This window comes from Leptinotarsa decemlineata, unplaced genomic scaffold (genome assembly GCF_025532065.1).
Source record: "Leptinotarsa decemlineata unplaced genomic scaffold, Ldec_3_MD MMD2_tig00004433_RagTag_RagTag, whole genome shotgun sequence".
Lineage (NCBI taxonomy): Eukaryota > Metazoa > Arthropoda > Insecta > Coleoptera > Chrysomelidae > Leptinotarsa > Leptinotarsa decemlineata.
This window is the reverse complement of record NW_027412608.1, coordinates 312,915-336,677: the sequence shown is the minus strand read 5'-3', so window position 1 is coordinate 336,677 and position 23,763 is coordinate 312,915. Positions and strand designations below refer to the sequence as shown.

The window sequence follows — 23,763 nt, the reverse complement described above, 5'->3', positions numbered from 1 at the left end:
CCTATGGGTCCTTGGGACAGAACGGCTCCTATGGCGAAATTGCTGGCATCTGTGGTCAGATTAAAGGGCTTTGTGAAGTCCGGATACTGTAGTAGTGGTTCATTGGTAAGCAGGCCTTTACAAGTTTGAACACATTTTAGGAATTCTGGCGTATGCTCTATATGGGCATCTTTCTTGAGACAGGAGGTTAACGGTTTGGTAGTCTTGGCGAAGTCCTTGATGAACTTCCTGTAGTACCCTAGAAGTCCTAGGAATCCTCTGATTTCTTTGACAGTTCGAGGTACAGGATAATCCATGATTGCTTTGACTTTTGCTGGGTTTGGTTTTATCCCATTTGGAGTGACGATGTGTCCTAGAAAGCTGACTTCTTTTTTCAGGAATTCGCACTTGTCTACTTGTATTTTGAAACCAGTTTCTCGTAAACGTTGGAAAACTTTTGTGAGGTTGACCATATGCTCCTGCAGAGATGTAGAGAAGATGATTATGTCATCCATATAAACCAAGCAGATAGTCCCTTGTAGACCCTTTAGGACATTGTCCATAACCCTTTGAAAGGTCGCTGGAGCATTTTTCAGTCCAAACGGCATACGCAGGTACTCATAGTGTCCGTTTTCGACGTTGAATGCGGTCTTAGGGATGTCCTCCTCTGCCATCTCTATTTGGTGAAATCCGCTTGCCAAATCCAGGGTAGTGAAATATTGACACCTTCCCAGTTTGTCGAGGATGTCAGAAATGTTCGGAATAGGGTAGCGGTCGTCGATTGTCTTCTCGTTGACTTTGCGGAAATCCACAACGATACGCCATTTTGCTTTTCCAGAGGCGTCCAGTTTTTTTGGAACGACCCAAATTGGTGAGGACCAGGGAGATTGGCTAGGTCTGATGATTCCTTGGTCCAATAACGAAGTTATTTGCTTCTTGACTTCTTCCTTGTGTACATACGGATATCGGTATGATTTTGTGTAGACTGGGATTTCATCTCTGGTTTTTATATGGTGTTTGACCTGATTGGTGAATGTGAGTGAGGAATCTGGATGGCGAAAAATATCAGCATATCTTCTGCATAATTTTCTGATATGCATCTCCTCTTCTGGATTCAGGTGGTCTGTTCTGATTAGATCATCCATGTTGTTGATTGGGTCTCTGTTTCCTGATGGGATTATGTCAGCAGAATAGATATGATGCTCTTGAAGATTTATTGGGCTGCTGCATACTGGTTCGGCTAGAACGATTTGGAGTTTATCTGGACTGAAGTTGACAATTTCCGTCCAGGCTAGATGATCACGGGCATCAGTGAGAGCTTCACGGATGTAAGCGCCTTGAAGTTTCTGTCTTGGTATCATGATAGTTCCATTCTTCTCCTTCACCGGTAGTCGTACTTGGGTCACGCTGTCTGGCTCCAATTGAATAGAGTAGAACTGGGTCTTATTGGTTTCGTAGTACTGGATTGGGAGAGAGGAGTATTCGGTTAAAAGGGAGGATTCAGGAAAATTCAGTTCAGCTTTGAGAAATTTCAGGTTGTCGAGTCCAATGAGGCCTCAAAAGTTTTGTGGAATTTGAAGAGGTAGAATTTCAGAATGCCGTTTGAGTTAAACTCAGGAAATATGGGGATTTCTGCACTGTAATCTTGAGAATAGTTTTGGAAAATGGAAGTGACGACGAAGGGATCTTTTTTGATGCAATCCTTGTAATATTGGAAAGCTAATTCAGGATTGAGAAAGGATTTTGTTGATCCGGTGTCAATGAGGAGTTTGAGGGGAGGATTTGCAATGGTTATATAAGGAAGTTCTCTCTTATCGTCAAATGTATGCAGTTCCACTATGTTTCTTGGTTTTGTCCTGGATCCAATGGAAAATTTACATCTGGTTCCTGTTGGTCTTCTTGAACCTGGAATTCTTCAGTTGGTTCTTGATTGGGATGAAAGTAGGTTTCTTCAATGTAATAGGGGTTCGCTTCATATGCAAAGTCTTCGTCATGTTGCTCAATGTTGAACATGGGAGCTGGATTGAAATTTGGTCTTGCCTGAGGTTGGGTTCTCATGCTCCTCGTTGGTGCTCCATAAGTATTTCTGGTACTGATGCTCATTGGTGTTGGTTCTTGTCCGTTCTGCCTGTTTGGTTGATTCTGTCCAAAACGTGGTGGTTGGACTGAACGCCACATCTGTTTCTGTTGAGTATTTGGTTGCCAATGTGGTCTGAAGGTCGGTTGTTGAAATTGTGGTTGGAGTCCCATTTCCTGATGAGGTTGTTGTTGTCCGGGTCGTTGAAAGTGTTGCATGGGTTGGTACATCCGCTGTGGTATTGATTGTTGGGCATATTGGTGATTTGCAGTTTTTTGCTGGGTCTGGAGTGGTTTCTTGGGGACTTGTGGGGGTCCAAACGTCCTTTGTAGATAACGGATATTGTTTTCTTCTTGGATGTACTGCATTGCTGTTGCCAAGTCTATTGGTTTCATTGCTCTTATGGTGGATCCCATGGGCTCTCGTAGTCCGGCTAGGAATATTGTTAGAGCTTGTTGTTGGAAAAATCTTTTCTTGCTGATCTTTATTGTTTCATCGGCGGTGTGTAATTCGATATAGTTTGATATTGTGTTTAAAAGCCCCATGACTTTTTCGTAGAAACGTTGTGGTGTTTCGTTCTGGTCTTGTCGCAGGTTTACCAAATCTCTTGTTAAGGAATTTTCATTCCGTTGGTCGGCGAAGTTTTGGATTAGAGTTCCTTTGATGCTGTTCCAGTCACTACATCCATAAACTGAGATGACGTCTTTGGCTCTGCCTCGTAGCTTGTTGAGTAGTCCTTGTATCAATATATGGTTCTGAAAACAACCGGGGTCTTCAGTATTCCAATATTCGTTCAGAATCATTGTTGATACGTTGATGAACTGGTATAATTCATTTGGGCTTCCATCGTATTCGGGTACAATCCAAAAATTCTTCAGGTCGAATTGTTTTGCCATGTTGATGGGATTTAAAGGTTGGTCAATTGTTTGAGGAATAATGGATGGGCGAGAATTGATACTTGAAGGTGAATTTGGTAAAACTAAGGTAGGGGGACGTAAAATAGTATTTGCAATTGATGAGGTTGAGTTCATTTATGCTTACAGGATGACGATGATGGCTCGTTGCATATTCTGTCACCAAAAACTTAATTCTATGTAGATATTCCTTGACGGACGATAGTGAAGAGGTATTCTTGTCTACGGCCGGAATTCTTCCTGGAGTACTTGCTTCTCGGTGGAACTTGGTTCGGGAGAATAGTGGATAAACGTTTGAGAACGACGAGGATCTTCTAAGGACTCTTCCACTATCCTAATGACTGCGCCAATTATATTTCTCGTTCACACAAAAGGGTTTTTAAAAACTTTTTATTTGAACAGAGTAACAACTAATAACTACGAAAAATAAGTACTGGCTATTACAAATCAATTGAACCTATTTATACATAAATTATTGCCGACTTTGCAGATATCAGCAAAATAATTGATGTCGTCTTCGGGTCATCGAACAATATCCTGCTGATGTAAGAGGTTATCGAACTGTAACTAGCAGTACAAATACAGGCAAATTTACCTAAAGTACCTGAAATACCTCTGACGGTCTGACCGTATAAGAGGCAGACAACAGGATGACCAGTTCAGTTTGAGGAGTGCCTAGAACAGTGGTCGCCAACCTCTTCAATGTGTTGAGCTACTTTGTTAATTTTGGAATAAACAGCGAGCTAACCACACGGAAGCCACGTAACGCAACGTAAATGAAATAATCCACAGTTAATTTATCATTATTGGTATATATTTTACTATTTAACTGGTAATACATAATACATAGGTACTAATAATAAACTAATAACAAAATACTACATTCCTACCTATCAAACGAAGGTGTTTGAAAAATAAACACAAACTTTTATCCAGCCACAACGGCATGTCACGTATTAAAAATAGTTAATAATAACAACAAAAAAGTAACGCACTATCATGAACATAAACATTGAAAAATAAAAAAGCACGTTCAATGAGAAGGCTGAGACTCAGACTCATCGATAATTTTTTTTAATGTTTGCAGTATAATTTAATGCAGCCATTCGAATACAATTATCCAAATGTTCATCTGTAAGTCGATTGCGATTTTTGTTCTTAATAATCTTCATATTGGAAAAAGAAGATCCACACAAATAGGTTGAACTGAATACTGCTTTCACTTTCAAGGCAACACGACATAGAACTGAATATTTGTCTTTACTTACAATAGGCCCGATACATTCAGTACTTGAGACTAACGATTTTAAGGCTAAATCATTTTGAAACTCAATGACTTCCATTTCTGTTGCAGCGATGTCTTCGCCAAAGTTCTGCATAACACAAGTTGCAAACTGTTAGATATAAATTTCCATAAAGGGTGAAACAAACTGCGCTACTAAAGCCATTTCATTGAAATCCTTAAAACGATTTTTGAAGTTATTCTTCAGGGTAGAAATTATTTCTACATGATATTTGTTGTCATAGGGTTCTGATAGATTTTGAGATATTTTTTCTGAAAGAATAGGAAAATGCTTGGCATCGCTGTTAATTAGGTTTTGTTCCCAAAACTCCAGCTTTTTGATAAATGCTTTTATATCAGAGATCATTTCCGCTAGTTCTTTGTCTCTCCCCTGAAGCTGCAAATTAAGTTCGTTTAATTTCTCTGTAATGTCCACGAGAAAACCAAAATCTCTAAGCCAAATTGAATTTTCTAGTTCCGGAGTAGGTTTATCTTCTTTGTAACGCTTGAGCTCTAATCTTGTTCGCAATTTTTACCACCAATTTCTTAACGTTGTTTAGTTTCAGGAAATTTCCACATAATGCTTGCTGATGGATAATGCAGTGGTAACAGAGAAATTGCGGAAAAGTTTCATCTCTACGACATAACGCCACCAGACCCTTATCACAACCCACCATAGCTGGAGCGCCATCGGTTGTCAAGCCTACCATTTTCGATATTGGAATTTTCTCGGAAGAAATAATATTTTTTAAATGAGAAAACAACTCTACCATTTTCGATATTGGAATTTTCTCGGAAGAAATAATATTTTTTAAATGAGAAAACAACTCATGTCCAGTAGTGTGTCCTTTGAGTGGAATGAACTTCAAAAGATCTTCTTTAATCGTAAAATCACTAAAAACCATCCTGACAAACACGGCCATCTGGGCAGTGTCAACATCTGTTGACACTGCCTTATCTAAGTTATCTAAGTCAGTTCTTAACTGTAAAAAAATATCATTGCTCATTACTTCTACACGTCTCATCACTGTATTAGCAGAAAGTTGCATAGATTTTATAGCTGAAACTATCTCGTCTTTATTTCTAAAGTTGGCAAATAACGAATCAGCAGCTTCTAAAAAGGCCTGTTTTATCATTTCTCCGTCTTCATAAGGTTTCTTTTTTTGTGCAATTATCTGGAACACACGGTACGATGCTTCAGTTGCAGCCTTATTTTTGTCGACTGTTCTTAAAAATATTGATTGTTGTCCAAATAACTGTTTTTTTTAACTGTTTCAGTTTCTCCTTTCTGGCGGCAGAATGTAGTGGGAATGATTTTTCAAAATTAGAATGTACAATGTACAGTTTTATGATGTCTCTCAATATTTCCTTTTTTAGCAACGGAGACCGAAGTATTACATAACAAACACACATTTTTATCTTTAACTTCTGTAAAAAAGTATTGTTCTTCCCATTCCGAATGAAAGTGGTATGTCTTTACCTTCTTACAACTGCTTGTCATAATATTATTTTTATTGTTCTCTACTAACCCAACCGCTGGACGTTGGTTACGCGTTCAGTTTTAAACTAAGCGCAATGTCGCCGCGCCGTGCGTATTTATCCCGTTCAAAGCAATCCAGATCGTTCTCGAACACTAACGCGCTGGTCCGGCTGGTCGGTTCTAGCCGCTTTAAGCTTGATGGCGTCAGCGGCAGATCGCTCACCGCAACGTTGCCGCTGTTTATGTTTAATATTATGACAATTAGATTTTTTTGTGGAATTTTCGGAAGCTTCTCTGATTTTTGCAGTTTGTATTTTTTAAATTAAAATCGTTGTGAGAGCTACCAGAATTGCCTCCGCGAGCTACCGGTAGGTCGCGATCGACAGGTTGGCGACCACTGGCCTAGAAGATGACAGTACTACCAACTGTCGAAAGCGCTCGCAGATAATTAATAGAAGATATAAAGCTTCAAATCCTTTTTGTAGAATTTAATATTGAAATATATATTACAGTGTCACACATAAAGTCCGCATCAAATGGGATTTTTTTTTTGTTCATCTCTTCAAGCAACTTTTGATATCTCCATTAGGTTGTGCTTTGAAAATGATGCCAAATGACATGCATATGACCGATCAAGTGATTTTTCTTCCCTTTCAAATTTGACATTTTTTCCAATAAATGTTCAGAAAAGCAGTTATTGCTCGAAATTTCGAAAATCGGTAAAGAGAAAAGATGATTGTTTTTTTATTTTTTTACCCATATACCAATTTTTAGTTCTCTAGTACAAATTTAGTTTTTTTACAGTTTTTCGAAAATTTGACATTTGCCGATTTCTCAAATTTAGCCAAACCTCAACAAAGTTAGTGCTTTATGCCTAAAAATGATGCAAAGTTTATACAGTTTTTAAAAACACATAAATATTTCACTTCATTTCTACTTTTTGCGAAATAGCTTGATACATAAGCATAATTAAAAAACAATATCAATGAAAAGTCAATAATTTATTCTTTACTGCACTTTTCAAACAGTTTAACTGATTACGAAAGTAATTTTACATTTACTAAATATCTTTTATGAGGTATGAATGAACAAAATTACTTCAGAAATCAATTTAGATTTTGTTGCCTAGAAAACTAAACCGTAAAAAATTCTAACAAACATCTGTTAAAATAAAGTTATAATTTAAATTGAGAACACTAAATCAAATCGAAACATATGCCTAAACCATGTAAATACCAATAGAAATACAAAATAAAAAGTCGCATTTCGGTGTGCCTTCCACCACGTTCAATGCAATCAATTGTCCTTTTTAAAACATCTTTAACTGCATTCTTTATACTACGGGGTTTCGTGCTTACAACACATTCTCGAATAACTGCCTCTAAATGGTTTATATCTCGAAAAGGTCTCTGCTTATACACCTTTTGTTTTAAGTAACCCCACAAGAAGAAATCTAGTGGGGTTATATCAGAAGATCTAGGCGGCCAAAAGTGTTCCATATTGCGACTGATTACTTTACCCCTAAATATTTCCAAAAGACGCTCTTTAACCACCCTTGTAGTATGAATAGGTGCATCAGTCAACTAACTGTTGACTGATGAATATTTCTTGCAGGATGTCTGGCATTGAAAATATCAGCTACTTGTCGGTGACCGGTATTCTCGCCGCATATTAAAACGATTTCAATTTTCTCTTGAAGATTCAGCATTTTTAACAACACACTAGACAACGAATAAACTATTTTAAATTTAAAACTAATAAACACTATTTTGAGTTATTCAACAAATGTCATATGACAATAAAATATTTTGCTTATTCAGTTCAGTTCAATTGTTTCCACAGTACCCTTAGTTTAATTTCGTTGTAATTTGTCGTAATTAGTAAATCAAATTTTAACTGTTTGAAAAGTGCAGTAAAGAATAAATTATTGACTTTTCATTGATATTGTTTTTTAATTATGCTTATGTATCACGCTATTTCGCAAAAAGTAGAAATAAAGTGAAATATTTATCTGTTTTTAAAAACTGTATCAACTTTGCATCATTTTTGGCATAATTTTTTCTGGTGTTTTAAAGTTTTGCGAAATAAGTTGTATTTAGAATTGCAATTGGTAATAAAAATGCATTGGAAAGATAAGTTAGGCATAAAACACTAACTTTGTTGAGGTTTGGCTAAATTTGAGAAATCGGCAAATGTTAAATTTTCGAAAAACTGTAAAAAAACTAAATTTGTACTAGAGAGCTAAAAATTGGTATATGGGTGAAAAATGAAATCACAATCATCAAATTTGACAGGGAAGAAAAATCACTTGATCGGTCATATGCATGGCATTTGGCATCATTTTTAAAGCACAACCTAATGGAGATATCAAAAGTTGCTTGAAGAAATGAACAAAAAAAAATCCCATTTGATGCGGACTTTATGTGTGGATTAAATTTCTGCGACTGTGAGTAGTTATGTTTTTTCTTTGGTTTCGTGGGTTCAGCAGTTGAGTCAAACACGAATTTTCGATGACATTTTGTTGTATATCAAACATAACTATATATTTCCATGAACATCAACTATTTGTTTTTCAAAATTGTAAAACAAAGTTATATCGATTTTGACAACTATTATGTCAATTTAAATTTAATCTTTTGACAAAAATTTTTTACAAACTTTCTACAATTATTTTATACAGTGTTCTTATACATTTTTTTATATTTACTGTAAGTATCAATAGTAACCTTTTTCTGTTGAAATTAAACCAAATTGTATTTTAGATAGCCCTGAAGAAGCTTCAAAATAAAGCGAAAGCTTGGCAAATATTGTAAATAAAAACCGTTTTTTACATATATATATATATATATATATATATATATATATATATATATATATATATATATATATATATATATATATATATATATATATATATATATACATATATATATATATATATATACATCGGAAAAGTATAGGGATATTTTTATAACATACTAAATATCGTAAAAATAAATGCATGAGGTCAACAAAATGATGTAGCTCTTCGTTTGGGGGTCTCCCAAAGTGTTATCAGTCGATTGTGGCGGCGTTTCCGTGAAACTGGCAGTCCAGCCGAACAACATCCAGGGCGAGGACGCACTACAACTGCAGTTCAAGACCGATTTTTGGTCTTAACCGCAAGAAGACAACCGACAATCACAGCATCTGAGTTGGTTAACGTTTTGCAGCAGACGCACCAGGTAACCATTGGTCGTGATACTGTCAGAAATCGACTGCATGAAGCAGATCTCCACAACAGAAGGCCACTTAGATGTCCACCTTTGTCGAGAGGCAATCGCGGTAGAAGATTAGAGTGGTGTCAAGAACATCAAAACTGGGATGCAAATGATTGGGCCACAGTTTTGTTTACAGACGAATCCAGATTTGGATTTCATCCAGATTCTCGTCGAGTAAGACTGTGGAGACGACCTGGAAATAATGAACGTTTGAGACACGTCCAGGAAGTCAACACATACAGAGGTAGTACAGTAATGCTATGGGGCGGAATCATGATCGGCGGCAGAACCGATCTCGTTTTTCCAAATCGCTCCCTCACAGCTCGACAGTACCTTGACACCATTCTTCTACCTATCTTCCGTCCGTTTGCTGGTGCTATTGGTGAAAACTTCCACCTAATGCACGATAATGCTCGTCCACATGTCGCGCGTCTAGTGACTGACTGGCTCACCAACGAAGGAGTTGATGTATTGCCATGGCCAGCACAATCACCGGACCTGAATCTCATCGAGCATGTGTGGGACATGCTTCAACGAAGAATTACTCCGCATATGGGGAACATTCACACAACGTTTCAATTGAAAGAGCTTTTAATCGCTGAATGGGCAAATGTACCTCAACAAGACATTGACAATCTCATTTTGTCGATGCACGATAGATGTAGGGCCGTAATAAACCAGCGTGGAGGCCATACTTTGTACTGATTCCAATTTTTTTTTTGTATTATGATTTTTTTTCGGGGTGCCAAAGAAGAGCCATATTTTTTTTTAGTTTTGCTTATATGCGCACTCAGTATTTTTGACCATTTAATAAATTTTGTTGTAAGTTACATTCGTTTAATAATCACCCGTCAACTTTTTTTTCCCTAAAGCGATCTAAATAAAAATTATTGCCATTTTTAAAAATATCCCTAGACTTTTCCGATGTGTATACCGGATGTCCCACATTTTATGTGACAGGCAATATCTGGTTTGTTGAAGGAGATACACAAAAATGTTTCATACAAAAGTTTCAGGAGTTCATGAGAGCTATATTTTGATATAATTTTTAAATATACAGGGTGTTTGGTGAATGTGCTACAGACCAAAATTCCATTTTTTAAAATAGAACGCCCTGTATATCATTACATATTCAGATGCTACGTTAAATTCTGATATCATTTCATGTTTGGTTTTTGAAATTCGGTTACGGCGTTGTTGAGTTATTGCTTAAAATGTAAAGTCTTGAGAACGACTATTATTTTTAAAAATATCTCATACAATTATTCTCTCTGCATCAGATCACATGAAAATTTGTCAAAATTTTGGGTATTCGAAGTAATGGTTTCAATTTTGAGTTGTGGAATTCAGTCAGGAATCATTTTGAATATGAAACAATTGCGAAATTGAAAGAGGTGAATTCGAAAACAAATCTTTAATTAATAACAATGTAAATAATATAACTTGATAAATCATTTCATAAGAATGGTAGGTACCTAGAAATAAGTCATAAAAATTGTTCAAAGTGATGCCCATTAGATATTATACAGGCTTCGAAACGTCGAATCACTTCTCTCGTACAAGTCGCTCTTATAATATCAGGCGTAATATCACTGCACGCTAGTCGAATTTTCATTTTCAGATCATCCACATTCAAAGGGGGAGTAGTGAAAACAATATCTTTTAAATAACCCCATAGGAAAAAATCAAGCGGTGATAAATCTGGGGAACGAGCCGGCCACCGAATTGGACCCTTATTACCAATCCATCTACTTGGGTACGTTCTATCCAGATATTCAGTAACAACCTGTGAATTGTGAGGAGAAGCACCATCTTGTTGCCACCAAATTCCTTGTCGTTCTGCTATGGGAATATCTTCCATCAACTGGATCAAATCATTTTCTAGAAAATGTAAATATCGCAATCCATTGAGATTTTCATTGAAAAAGTAAGGTCCTATGATGCGGCCATTGAATAATCCACACCATACATTAATACCCCAAGTAGTTTGAAAATTACTTTCGCGGACCCAGTGGGGATTTTCTTAAGACCAATAGTGACTGTTATTTCGATTCACAACTCTATTATTGTGGAATCGCGATTCATCGCTCCACAAAATTTGACTGAATATGTTAGGACTTTCAGGTAATATTACCTGAATACAAGCAATGAATTCAACCTTGTACCAACTGAATTTTGAATGGGTGGTATTTATTTTCTTTCAGAATTCTCTGTACATTAGATTTACTCACACCGACTTCTTCTGCAAGAGTACGGATAGAAACATGTGGATGAATAATAATATAAGCCAACACATTGATCTCTAAATCTTCAGCTCTAACAGATCTCGTATGATGACGATGCTTTATAGTAGAAGGAAATGACCCAGTTCGCAATTTTTCTACAACTCTCGAAAAAGTCATTCGTGACGGAATGGGTCTGTCTGGAAAACGTTCTTTGTATAGACGTTGTGCTTGACGGCAGTTTTTCTGATATTCCCCAAAAATTAATAACATATCAATGCAATCACTTGGACTAAACGCGAAAGGCATACTGGAGTTTTTGCACAAAGAACACAGTTACTGTTTTGCAAAGAATCACTGAATCGAACTGACAAGTAGATACAATTCATCAACATTTGTTACTATGGCATCAACAAGCATAAGCTACTTGATGAAATTGTGCAATATGAAGCAATTCACCCTGAAGTTAGTCACATTCTCAAGAATTTCAATATTATATTCAACTGATATCGATATCGTATCGTAGAGGTGAGAATAATGGTTTGTATTCAGTAGTAGTCTAGTTCAATTTAATAAAAGATATAGACTGGATTCGTGTACGAGTAAATACGTTTTTTTGAAACTTTATATTTAAGGAAAAGTGCAATAGCTCAACAACGCCGTAACCGAATTTCAAAAACCAAACATGAAATGATATCAGAATTTAACGTAGCATCTGAATATGTAATGATATACAGAGCGTTCTATTTTAAAAAATGGAATTTTGGTCTGTAGCACCTACACCAAACACCCTGTATATTTAAAAGTTATATCAAATATAGCTCTCATGAACTCCTAAAACTTTTGTATGAAACATTTTTGTGTATCTCCTTCAACAAACCAGATATTGCCTGTCACATAAAATGTGGGACACCCGGTATATATATATATATATATATATATATATATATATATATATATATATATATATATATATATATAGAAAAAAGTAGTCTTTTTGCTGACTAGTCAGAAAATAAGTGAAACAATATTTGGGTATGCAGCAGGCCAAAATTTAGTGTACTCTTATAATACAGATTCCAAGCTTTCGATAATCTTCATTATCATCATCAGGGATGCTACAATAAGGGTAAAAAACAGTCATATTTATAAAATAATAATTCAAACCAACTTACAGTTGAGGTTATGTGGCAGGTTGAAAGAAGTATGGACGTAACATATATGAAAAATTACTATAATGTCACTCAGGACGTTACAGACAAACAATATATAGTAGATTTAATGATATATCATTATATTATCAAATTAAAAAACCACCTGTTCCTTGAAGAGGAAACCACGTGCATGATTCAAAAAAAGGACATATGACATGTAATCCAAATTAGCATGCGCTGTATAAGCCAATTACGGGGCTCAAAACGAATTGACATTCGACATCAACAAAATTGTTTGATCTGTGGCATGAAACATTAACATTGTTGCAAAATGATTTTCGGGCACTGTCTGGCTGTAGACATCGCATGTTTAGATTCTATTACATTTTAAAACCAAGTAATTTTGTATTTAAACAATATCTGGAACAATTTTTGAGAAAACTTATCTTAATGGATTTTATATTAAACAGTAATAATGAAAAAGGATGATGATGTATTGTATATGGAAGATTCAATCTGTGAGAAGAATACCATTAGATGAGATTTGATGATTTCTCGTTTTGTGATTATCCATACAAATTAAATAAGAGTAAATAAATAAGTCAATAAATAAATAAATAAATAAAAAAGTCAATTGACCATGTTTACCGGAAGAGAGGATAATTATAAAAATTTTACTTATTTGACAAAAAAAACAGCAGCGTATCATTATTTTGATCATGTTTACAGGGACGTCACTGATGAAAATTAAGAAAACCATCACAAAAAAATGTATTTTATGTGTACTTTTATTTTATATGTACCAAAATTGAAAAAAAATCCGATACGATTCAACATTCTGCCACATATGTTTATGGAATATTTGTGTGGAATATTTGTATTGAATTTAGAAACAAACTGTATAATTTTGTTTCAATCATTCAAAAAAACTATCAAGTATATGATGCATGCTCGTACACAATAGAGAAACACAAGGTTTTATTTATTACACACAAGACAAGGGGCTACTACATTAACGGTTCCATAATAGCTCATATCCAATAATTCAAAGGAAAATCTATGGTAACTTTCAGTTTTTCTCTGAATTTTTCAGCTGGTGAAAACCGATTTAAGTTTATGAATCGATAAGAATTTCGTGAAATTTCTTCTTTCTCTACTCTTCGAACATGTAGGTTTTTCATCACCATCCAAAGAATGATTCCAAACAATGTGACAGTCTCAGCTGTCCCTTTCTTTGTGGTAGTGGCAGAGAAAGATCTCAGAATGAATTGAAGGTGACTGATCAGTGACCACAATATGACCATTTCAGTTTCTAGGTGTTGATAGCGAGTTTTAAGAAAGTTTTCTTGTTGGACATATCTTGACTAATAACAGAGAGATTTGCCATAAAGATTGAGGAGACATTGTTTGAAAGTTTTGAATATCAAATTATAATTTACAAAAAAAAAACTAAACCTAAAAATAAATGATTCCATGGTGGAATCATCTATTCCAGTATGGAATTTTGCTACCGATTGAGAAAGAAACAAAGTAATAAAACTAGGACAATAATTGTGAGATTTTCTACGAACTACTTCAAAAATCTCGTGTATAATAATAAGAGACTCCTAAAAGCCAGCAAAGTGGTGATTAGAGAGGATCTTACTAAGGAGCAAATGGAAATTGTTGGGGAAGCTTCCAAACATGTGGGATCGGCTGGAAAAGTATGGACAATAAATGGAAAATTTTTTACTAAGCTGAATAATCAGCAGAATGTGTTGAAAATTGTCAAGATGGAAGATATCAACAAAATATCTGTTGAATGTAACAATTTGTAAGTAATTTAATATATTCATTCAAATTGTGGAATTGGCCGCGGTGGTAGTGCGCCCGACTCACGATCGGAAGACCGTGGGTTCGATTCCTGCCTCGACCAGATATTTTTCTCGAGAGAATTTATCTGGTTGAAGCTGGAATGATTCTGCAACCGTGTTAGGAATCACACGTTGAAAGGTAAGACCTCGTTAGTCCTTAGCTCGCACAAGTTTCTCAACTTCTGAGAGTTGTATATATATATATATATATATATATATATATATATATATATATATATATATATATATATATATATATATATATATAATTGATAGTGTAACGACCGTATGTATATATAGCTATACAAATCCCTCTATGAAGAGCATCTTGGTCAGCCCGACAATGCTGCCACATCGAAGGGCTGACCAGGAACGCGATCCATTTCAGTGTATCATTGGATTTCATCGTGAGGGTATCAAGTGTTTTTAAAATCCTGGCAAATATAGTTTTCAGAGGTAAACTATGTGTTAGTTTACCGGAAAAAAATTATTAGGAAAAGAAAAAGATGCCGTTACTATTGACTATTTATGTTTCATATAGTTTCTGTATTATGTATGATTGATTACTTGTTTTTGTGGTAATTCATGATCATTTTAATGAAATGAAAAAAAACACTTTTGTCTAAGTACCACTAGTTGATTTTATTTATACGACCAGTTTCGGGTTTGACCCCGCATTATTAAGTATTTTTTCAATACTTCAAATCAAATCAAAAATTTTTATTTCCGTAGACCTAGGGAAGGCATGAAAAAAGTCATATAACTCAGTACAATTACAATGAGGTCACAATCATGAAACAACATAATTATATGACATATTACATTACATTCAGACCATAAAAGGGACACAAAAATAAAAATTTAAAATTCCAAATCAGACTGAAAAAATTCATCAAGCGAATAAAATACCTTTTCACATAATAGTTTCCGAACTTTTTGTTTAAAGAGCTTTGCACTAGTTATTTTTTAATGGATATTGGGAGCTTATTGTACAGTTTTATTGACATGATATGAGGTCCATTAGTCACCTTGGCTAACTTATGACTAGGAATTAAAATGTTATAGTTTTTTCTCAGGGTGAAGCCCGAAAGAAGACATGTATCATCTCTGTTCTGAAACTTGGAGCAATTTGATTTAACGTAGATTACGCAATTAAAAATATATATGCAAGTAACAGTTAATATATTCAACTTTGCAAATAGTGGTTTACAGGAAACGAGTGGTTTTTTAAAACAAATTGTTCTAATAATCTTTTTCTGGAAAATTAATAAGTCACTGATTCTATTGCAGTTGCCAAAACAAATAATACAGTAATTGAGGGCAGAGTAAACATATGCATAATAGTAACTTTTAAGAATTTCAATAGACACAAAATTACGCAGATTCCATATAACGAAACAATGTGTCGCTAATTTCTTCAATATGAAATCAACATGATGATTCCAATTGAGTTGGGAATCAATAAAAACTTCTAAAAATTTTTTATAGTTTACCTGTTCAATACTTTTAATCTTAGACCTAACCAATACACTACAATCAGTTTCCTGAATTGTAAAGAAAATGGTGTTGGTTTTAAGATTATTTAGAATCAAGCCATTCTCAGAAAAATAATTTTGCATGTTGGACCACGGACGCCCATGTCAAACAGTTTATCAAGAATGAAACCATGATGTATGGTATCAAACGCTGGTGTCAAGTCGAAAAGAACACTAAGTGTTTTTTCACCGTTTTCGAAGTTTGATAATACATGATTATGTAGAGAAAGGATGGCATCCTGGGTTGACAAGCCCACTTGAAACCCATATTGGTTGTCAGATACGATATTTTATTTATTTAAAAAGGACACAAGTCTGTTTTGATATGATTCTTCAAATATTTTCGAAAATGGAGATAGTAAAGCAATACCTCTGTAGTTCTACATTACATGCTTATCGCTTTTTTTATAGACTGAGACGACCATTGCTTGTTTAAGCCGGGAAGGAAAAATACCTTCAGAGAAAGATAAATTGATTAGATAAATCAGATGTTCCATTATTTTCGAAGCAGCCTTTAATAAAACATTGCCTGGCAATTCATCGACCCCACTGGAATTTTTCGAACATGCGAATTTAATTATTTCCACGAATTCAGTTTCATCTATTGGATAGAGAAAAAGACTCTCAGTTTTTACATAACGATTTTCAATGCCACCAGGTGCAGTATTTTTTACTAATACTCCACTGAATCGACAAAATAACTACTAAATGCTTGAGATATACACCATCGCCAATGTCAAAATAGCTGGGTAAACATTTAGATGAATCGTTTATAATAGTATTTTTCCTGATGATAGACCAGGCAGCTTCAGATTTATGTTGAGCCTTGAGGAATTGTTTATTAAAGTATTGACTTTTTGAGAGCACAATTTTTTGTCTATGATTTTTAAAGAGTTGCTTATATGGACCCAATAAATGTACATTGGTTTGGTTCTTGTTCAAATTATAAATATCTCTGAGTAATATACCTTCTTCAACGATATCCTTAGTAATCCATGGTTTGTGTCTACTTGAATTTTGATTTTGTTTAATTTTTTGAAACTGTTTAGGAAAGGATATATCAAAAACTTGAAGAAAAACATAAAAATGGGAAAATTTAGTATCGAAGTCAAATTCAGTGAAGTATAGAAAATTCCAATTTTCATCCGATAATAAATTTATGAAATGGAGGATATTAGATCATTAAAATTTCCCTTCAAAAAATAATGGTATTTATCAGCGGCGACGAAATTTATAGGTAATGTAATACTTGATAATGGGGTCAAACCCGAAAACAGTCATATAAATAAAATTAAATATAGGTAATTAGACAAAAGTGTTTTTATTCATTTCATTAAAGTTTCAGTATTCCTACGGAATCTGCAATTGTTCGACACACGTTAACTATTTTGGCGCGAAACTCTTTGAGAACCGTTACGATCTTCGCAATGGTCCTAATGCTATTTAGTTTATTGGCTTGCCAATATTTTGGTATTATTAGAGAATAATTAGAGAATATATGGGTATATGACGATTACAAATAAATATCATAGAATCTACTTAATTTTAAGTAATTCACTGTTTTCCAATTCCTAACTCAAATGAAATTTTATTTTCCTGTGTTTTCATTTTTATTTCGAATGGATGTTTCAAATTTGGTATATCGATTTGATATGAATGTGTGTAGAAAGTAGCACGTATTAGAATAAATATGATACTTCACGGAAGCTCATCAATTTTTTTTTATTCAAATAGACGTTACAGTTTGTTCAGGACTGTTGTATTAAATATTCATAATGCATGTATTTCTTCAAGCATTACGATATCCATTAATCACTAGTGAATAATGAAATCATTACAGAAAAGCAAGTAGGCAAGTTCGTTGAATATGTCAATTCCATCCACCCGTCAATAAAATTTACCACTGAGAGGGAGGTAAATAATTCATTAAATTACCTTGACTCAACCATTACAAAAAATAACAATGAACATGAATTTGCAATTTTCCACAAACCATCTTACACGGACATTATCATACATAATTCCTCTACACACTCTTACCAGCATAAAGTTGCTGCATTCAATAATATTCTTCATAGACTATTGAATAATTTCCAGAGAGAGCTGAGGTTGATCAAACAAATGAAACAAAAACTACAAAAGCAAGCCAAGGACCACATGTACCCAAATTCAAGATGCGATAACGTCAGTTATAAGACATTGTCATTTTTGGCTGAACCAACCAATAATATTTTTTTGAAGAAAGACTGCGTAAACTTAGCTCACAGAAATAATAATAGTCCGAATATTCGGACATTCCGTACGAATGTAAGTGTATTTATTGAAAAAAAATAAAGACAAAACTTCGGTATCGGATAGATCAGGAGTATATCAGCTGACTTGTGGCTCTTGCCCACAACTGTATAATGGCCAAACAGGGAGATTATTTTCCAAAGAATTAAAAGCTTAGATGTAATTTTGTAAATAGAAAGACCAATTTCACATTTGCAAACCACCTTTTAGCAGAAGTACATGAGTTCAGTAATGAATATGACATGTTACATTTAGAAGAGAAGAGTTTGAAATTCAATCTTCTAGAATGTCAAGCAATCAATAGATTCAAGAATTCGGATAACTAACTAAATGATCAATTAGAATTGAATAACCGTTACTGAATATTTTTCATGTGGGGACTGGGACATGAGCTCAGGTCATTTAATCCATTACAAACGCAGGTACTTGAAATGTAGGTACTTTAAATTTTAAAATTAGGTATATCAAGCATTAAATGCTTGTCGCGACGCGTGTCGCGTTTTTATAAAACTGCTTAGTGGAACATTTTTGGCTGCGAGTTTTAGAAAGTATTTTGAAGTGTTTTGTGTGAGAAACTTTGCCAAAAATCCAACAGATATAATTCAACGCGACAAAAGTTGTTTTCTGTTAGGAACTTGACAATAGAAATAATTCTTGTATACGTTTTTGTGAGAGATTGTATCAATTAATCTAAAAAGTCGTTCACTTATACTTCAAGGTCCTTCTTCACAGTAAATTAGAAATCAACCCTGAAAAATCATCGTTGAATTCCTGATAAAATCACTTATCCAATAGATGGCATATATGGGGTTATTTTGTTTGATATTTTGAAGGGGAGTGTGTATCTTAAGGTGCGTATTCATTTGCAACAAAACAGGCCGAACGAAGAAAGCGCGCACCGCGCGCAGAACAAATTCCCCTAGTGAGTACGTCCCGCCGAACGCGCCAAACATTTTATGAGATTTGTCGGTAAATGCGATTTGCACAAAGAAAATTTATTCGTTCGCCGGTCTTCAGTTAGTACGAGAGTAAGGAGCATAACGCGCGTTTGTGGTTTTTTCGTGAGTTTTTGGTGGTTATATTTTATTAATTTGATACAAATAATATTTTAAAATAAATTGATATGGATTGGAGTAAGGAAAAATGTTCGGAACTGATAGATGAGTATGAAAGACAACTCGTGTTATGGGACCCAAAAAATAATTGTCATTATAATAAAATAAAAAAGTATGATGCTTGGGTGGCGATTTCAAATAAAATGGGGTGTACCACAAAAGAGGTGAAAACTAAAATGGAAAGTCTTCTATCGAGTTTTCGACGGGAAAAAGCAAAAGGGACAGACTCCATTGGAACCGGAAAAGGTATTTTTTCCCAACTTTTTTTTAATTTAAATGTTATTTTAAAAGTAGTGTAGTTTTACTAAATAAAAAAACTTTTGATATGCAAATATGTCTATATTGATGCTTAGCTATTAATATGGAAAACTTTTTTCCACTAGTTTTATAAGGAAGGTACTCTTAATAAAAAGCTCTGTATATACAGGGTGTTTCATAAGTTTCAAAATCTTCAATAACAGTTAATATTTTAAATTAATAGTAACGTATAGATTCAATTTTTTGTTAAAATGTAAGTTTTACCCACTGTATGTAAATATTATCTTTTTTTGTAGGAAGAGAAGAAATATACATATCAAAATGGTATGCTTTCCAACGTATGGGTTTTTTGTTAGATAAAGATAAACCAAGAGAAACAATAGATTCAGTTGAGGTATGTAAATCTAATCACAAGTCATGTTTCAAAATGATATACTTCAATTCCAAAACTAATTCTTTAACAAATATTGAGCAAAGCTATTACGGATTTCTTTAGCTGTTGATGCCGATTTTCTGGGAATATTTTTAAGAGGCAATAGTGATGTTTCTGAAGGTTTTTCCTGCCTCCAACTGCCAGGGATAAAATTGCCTTGATCGTCTTCTTGGTCAAAACTTCCCGGAGGAGTGTAAATATTATTGGAATAGCGGCTTTTCCTCAGATGATTATGTAAACAGCAAGCCGCCATTACCACTTTTTGTGTTTTTTCAGGGCTAAGCAATATTGACTTTCTTAGGACCCTAAATATTGCTGATAAAATTCCAAAAACGTTTTCCACTACCCTTCTTGCGCGTCTTAGTCGATAGTTAAATGTTCTTTCAGGAGTTCTTTTTTAATGTATTCCAGAAAAGGGCTTCATAATATGATTCGTTAAAGCAAATGCCTCATCTGTTAGAAAAACGTAGGGCATTGGTTTATTCGAATTGGACAACGGAGAATCTTCTGGCAAACCTAAATCATTATTTTCTAATTTTCGGTAAAGCATTGTATTTTTGTATACTCCTCCATCTGATATCCTTCTTTGGCATCCAATGTCAACAAATATAAAATTGTAGTTGGCATCAACAAGGGCAAGTAAAACTATACTGAAATTCGATTTATAATTATGAAATTCACTTCCACTGTTAAAAGGGACCTGTATTGTAACATGCTTGCCATCCATTGACCCAACACAATGAGGAAATTGCCACTTTTCTTCATACTGTCTACTAATCTTTAACCATTCTTCGGAACTGCTAGGCATCTAAAAATAATTTTTAACGTAAAATAACTCCCCTATTTGTCAATTTTTATATAGGTAATTTTTGGTCTTTCAACTTCTTTAGACGAGTTCTACAAGCCATTAAAATGAATGACTCAACTTTGAAAACATCCTGTATCGACTAAAGTATAAATCAGACGAATTGTCTTAACAATATCTTGTGTTCTAGGAAAATGATAATGCACCACCTTCTGAAAGTGATAAAGGAGATGTATCCACAGAAACCACTGACTCACAAGAAACCGAAATACAAACTGAAAATGCACCGGTATCTCCAAAACCACGTACATCTGCCATTCCTGTGAAGCAAATCCAAAAACGTAAAAGATCAATTGAACCATCGCCATCGGTAGGAACTTCAAAAGTTGACCAAGCTCTAGGCTTTCTGAAAAATGCAGCAGCTAATAATGACCTTAGAGACGAATGTGGATTATTTAGTCAACATGTGGCTCATAAGCTAAGGAGCTATAATAAAATAACCAAAGCTATTGTGCAGCACCACATAAATAATATTATCTTTAGTGCCGATATGGGACATTATGACACTCAATATTCCAATCAATCAATGCCCATACAAATTTCTGTGCCAAACGCTTCATACTCTCAAACTTATTCTCATCAATCCTCCCCTAACCTAACTTCTTTACCTAGTCCTTCCCCACAATCACAATCCAATTATTCAGACCAGCCCTCCCCGAATTTAATTTCTACTTAAACTCAGTGCCACACTCACAACTTTCCTTCTTCAACCTACCCCCTACTTCTCAAAGCCATTTAAACGAAAATGAGGAAAATATTTTTGAATAGTATATTGTTTTCTAAATAATGTTTAAAATAAATTTAATAAATATAAAAATGTATTTACGTACCTTTATTTTATCCTTAAGTTCTTGAATGAGTGCTTCGCAGGTTTCAATGATTATAACTCCAATTAATTGATTTGAAATTCTAAATAAGTATTGTAGGCTACTGTACGAGTCCCCTGTTGCTAAAAAGCGAAGTGTGACTGCCAGACGATCTTGCACCGGAATTGCCTTTCGAAAAGTTGTGTCTTTTTTGAGCTATTTTAGGACCTACTAAACATACCAGATTTTCAAAATCTTCTGCACCCATCCTTGTAAAATTTTGCATATGCATATGATCTAGGTCATTAAGTAATGCCATATTTGGACGACGCAAAAAAAAGGCGCCTCGCCCACATTCTTCGTTGTTTTTTTTTTTTATTTTTTTTAGCCTCCGTTAATGCCTCTATAATTAAGAAAGCACCAGCGGCTACGGCAATATCGTTTGCATCCATCCTAAACACCAAGAGACTGAGTACTAAACACAGAAATTACAAGTATAATCGCAGCGAACAACTCAGGCGGAACGCTCCGCGCAAAAATGTTTGTTGCAGGTTGTTCGGCGCGCGCTGGAAAACATTTTATTGCAGAGGGCGCGCGCGCTTTATTCGTTCGGACTGTTTTGTTGCAAATGAATACGCAAATGCAAACGCAAATGAATATTTCACAAAAATTAGGTGTTTCGGGAAATTTACATTACTGTCTTATTTATGGAGATATTAAACGTGGCTCCGTTCGAAAAAATTTCCCTATATGCAATCAATTATGTATATTTTGAGCTGTTTTGGAATCATCCATATCTCTGAATATAGGTTGGAAATGAGTCAAATCACTTTTCAGTTCGCTCCGAAAAAAAAAGAAGTGCTAGAATTGAATTGAGTTCTTGTTTGGATCTAAAATATGAGGAAAAGAAATATTCATCATAATTTAAAAATAGAAACTGGGCTGCAATCAAAGAATACGTTTACAGTTGTTATAGAAAGAAGAAATAATATTAACATTTTTCATTTGATATTTTTTTACCCATGTTGTAGTTTCATTTCATTGGAAATTATGTTATTTTTTCATACTACGTGTTTATTAGTTTATCGAACAATTATACTCCATTCAAATAAATGTTTATTCAACCTGATCAAATATTTTCTGTGCTAAAATATTCCAAGTCTTTTTTATTTTGATTGAAATGTCTGCTGCAGGTTATAATCGATGATGATATTACGTATTCATCGTCACGAACAGTCAACATAATAAAAAAACATTGGTTTAATCTCCACTTCATTATGTTCAACCTGAACAACATCATACCTCCAAAAACTGAAAGGGAGTTTTCAAAAAAACTATTGCTAAGAAAAAGAGAATTGAAACTTATTACTAATATCTGTTTCACAAATTATATCTTACCTTATGTTAGTCACTCAGAATTTCGTTTCGTCATAGAAACATACTTAGTGCGATTTTTACCTAATTTTTGAACTAAATTATATATCGGAAATCCGTAGTGCTGTTGCGGATTTTTGTATAGAATTTATTGAAATTGTAGACATTCTGGATAGTCACTATTCATTTTTCAATAAATTCATTACCAGATCATTCATCACATTTTAGATTTTTCGTTAGTGAAAAAAATGTCATTTCTCATCTACTCATTTCTACTCAGTCACACTTCGATTATTTTTGTGCAGTCAGGTTTTCAAATCTACAATTTCAAACTCAAATCCGAAGTTTCCTGCTTAATGTCTCAAATTGATTTATACAACGCGATTTCTGTTGAGGCGTCCATGCCAAATCATTAGAATTTGAAAATCTACATTTGAAAATACAAATAGCAAACGGTTTAAAATATGTCTGTTTGAATTATGTTTTACCGTTAACCAGCTGTCGCACCCCTACGAACGACAATCCTCAGAAGTAGAAACTTGTACTAGCTATAGATTACCGAAGTCTTACATTTTAACGTGTGATTCCGAACACTATATTGATACTTTCAACTTATAACATATTCAAATTTTTGTATCTAAGATAGCGCAGAAGTTAAAATTGCTTCGACAAGCTGAATGGAATAACGCACTGTTAGTTATTATATTATTATTATCCTAACTAGAACGGAAACAGTACATTTCCGTACTCGACACCGTTATCCGAAAAAGCTGATTTCGGGTAAGTAGTCGAATGTGGGAAAGTATGAGTTCAGATCAAGCATTTTTCTACAAGTGAAAATGTTACGAAGCTATGAAAAAACTT

At 34.3% G+C, this 23,763-nt stretch overlaps 2 protein-coding genes and 1 long non-coding RNA gene across 6 annotated transcripts in view; 1 reads left to right on the top strand and 2 right to left on the bottom strand.

The window, feature by feature from the left end:
* The window catches only part of LOC111508414 (uncharacterized), a 546,485-nt gene that overhangs the window by 474,750 nt on the left and 47,972 nt on the right, over positions 1-23,763 (bottom strand). The window lies entirely within an intron of this gene.
* On the top strand, positions 19,172-21,550 carry LOC141484112 (uncharacterized). The gene is made up of 3 exons (XM_074179175.1): positions 19,172-19,409; positions 19,718-19,815; positions 20,850-21,550. The coding sequence occupies exons 1-3, from the start codon at positions 19,172-19,174 to the stop codon at positions 21,393-21,395; spliced, it is 882 nt and encodes a 293-aa protein (XP_074035276.1). The 3' UTR covers positions 21,396-21,550.
* LOC141484116 (uncharacterized) lies at positions 19,421-21,642 on the bottom strand. The gene is made up of 2 exons (XR_012466482.1): positions 21,550-21,642; positions 19,421-20,662 (listed from the first exon to the last, which is right to left on the bottom strand). It is a non-coding gene; the product is annotated as an uncharacterized lncRNA (long non-coding RNA).

Coding starts and splice junctions, on each gene's coding strand:
- LOC141484112 (XM_074179175.1), top strand. CDS start 19,172: ATGGATTGGAGTAAGGAAAAATGTTCGGAACTGATAGATGAGTATGAA. Junction 19,410..19,717: donor CTCCATTGGAACCGGAAAAG/GTATTTTTTCCC, acceptor CTTTTTTTGTAG/GAAGAGAAGAAATATACATA. Junction 19,816..20,849: donor AAACAATAGATTCAGTTGAG/GTATGTAAATCT, acceptor CTTGTGTTCTAG/GAAAATGATAATGCACCACC.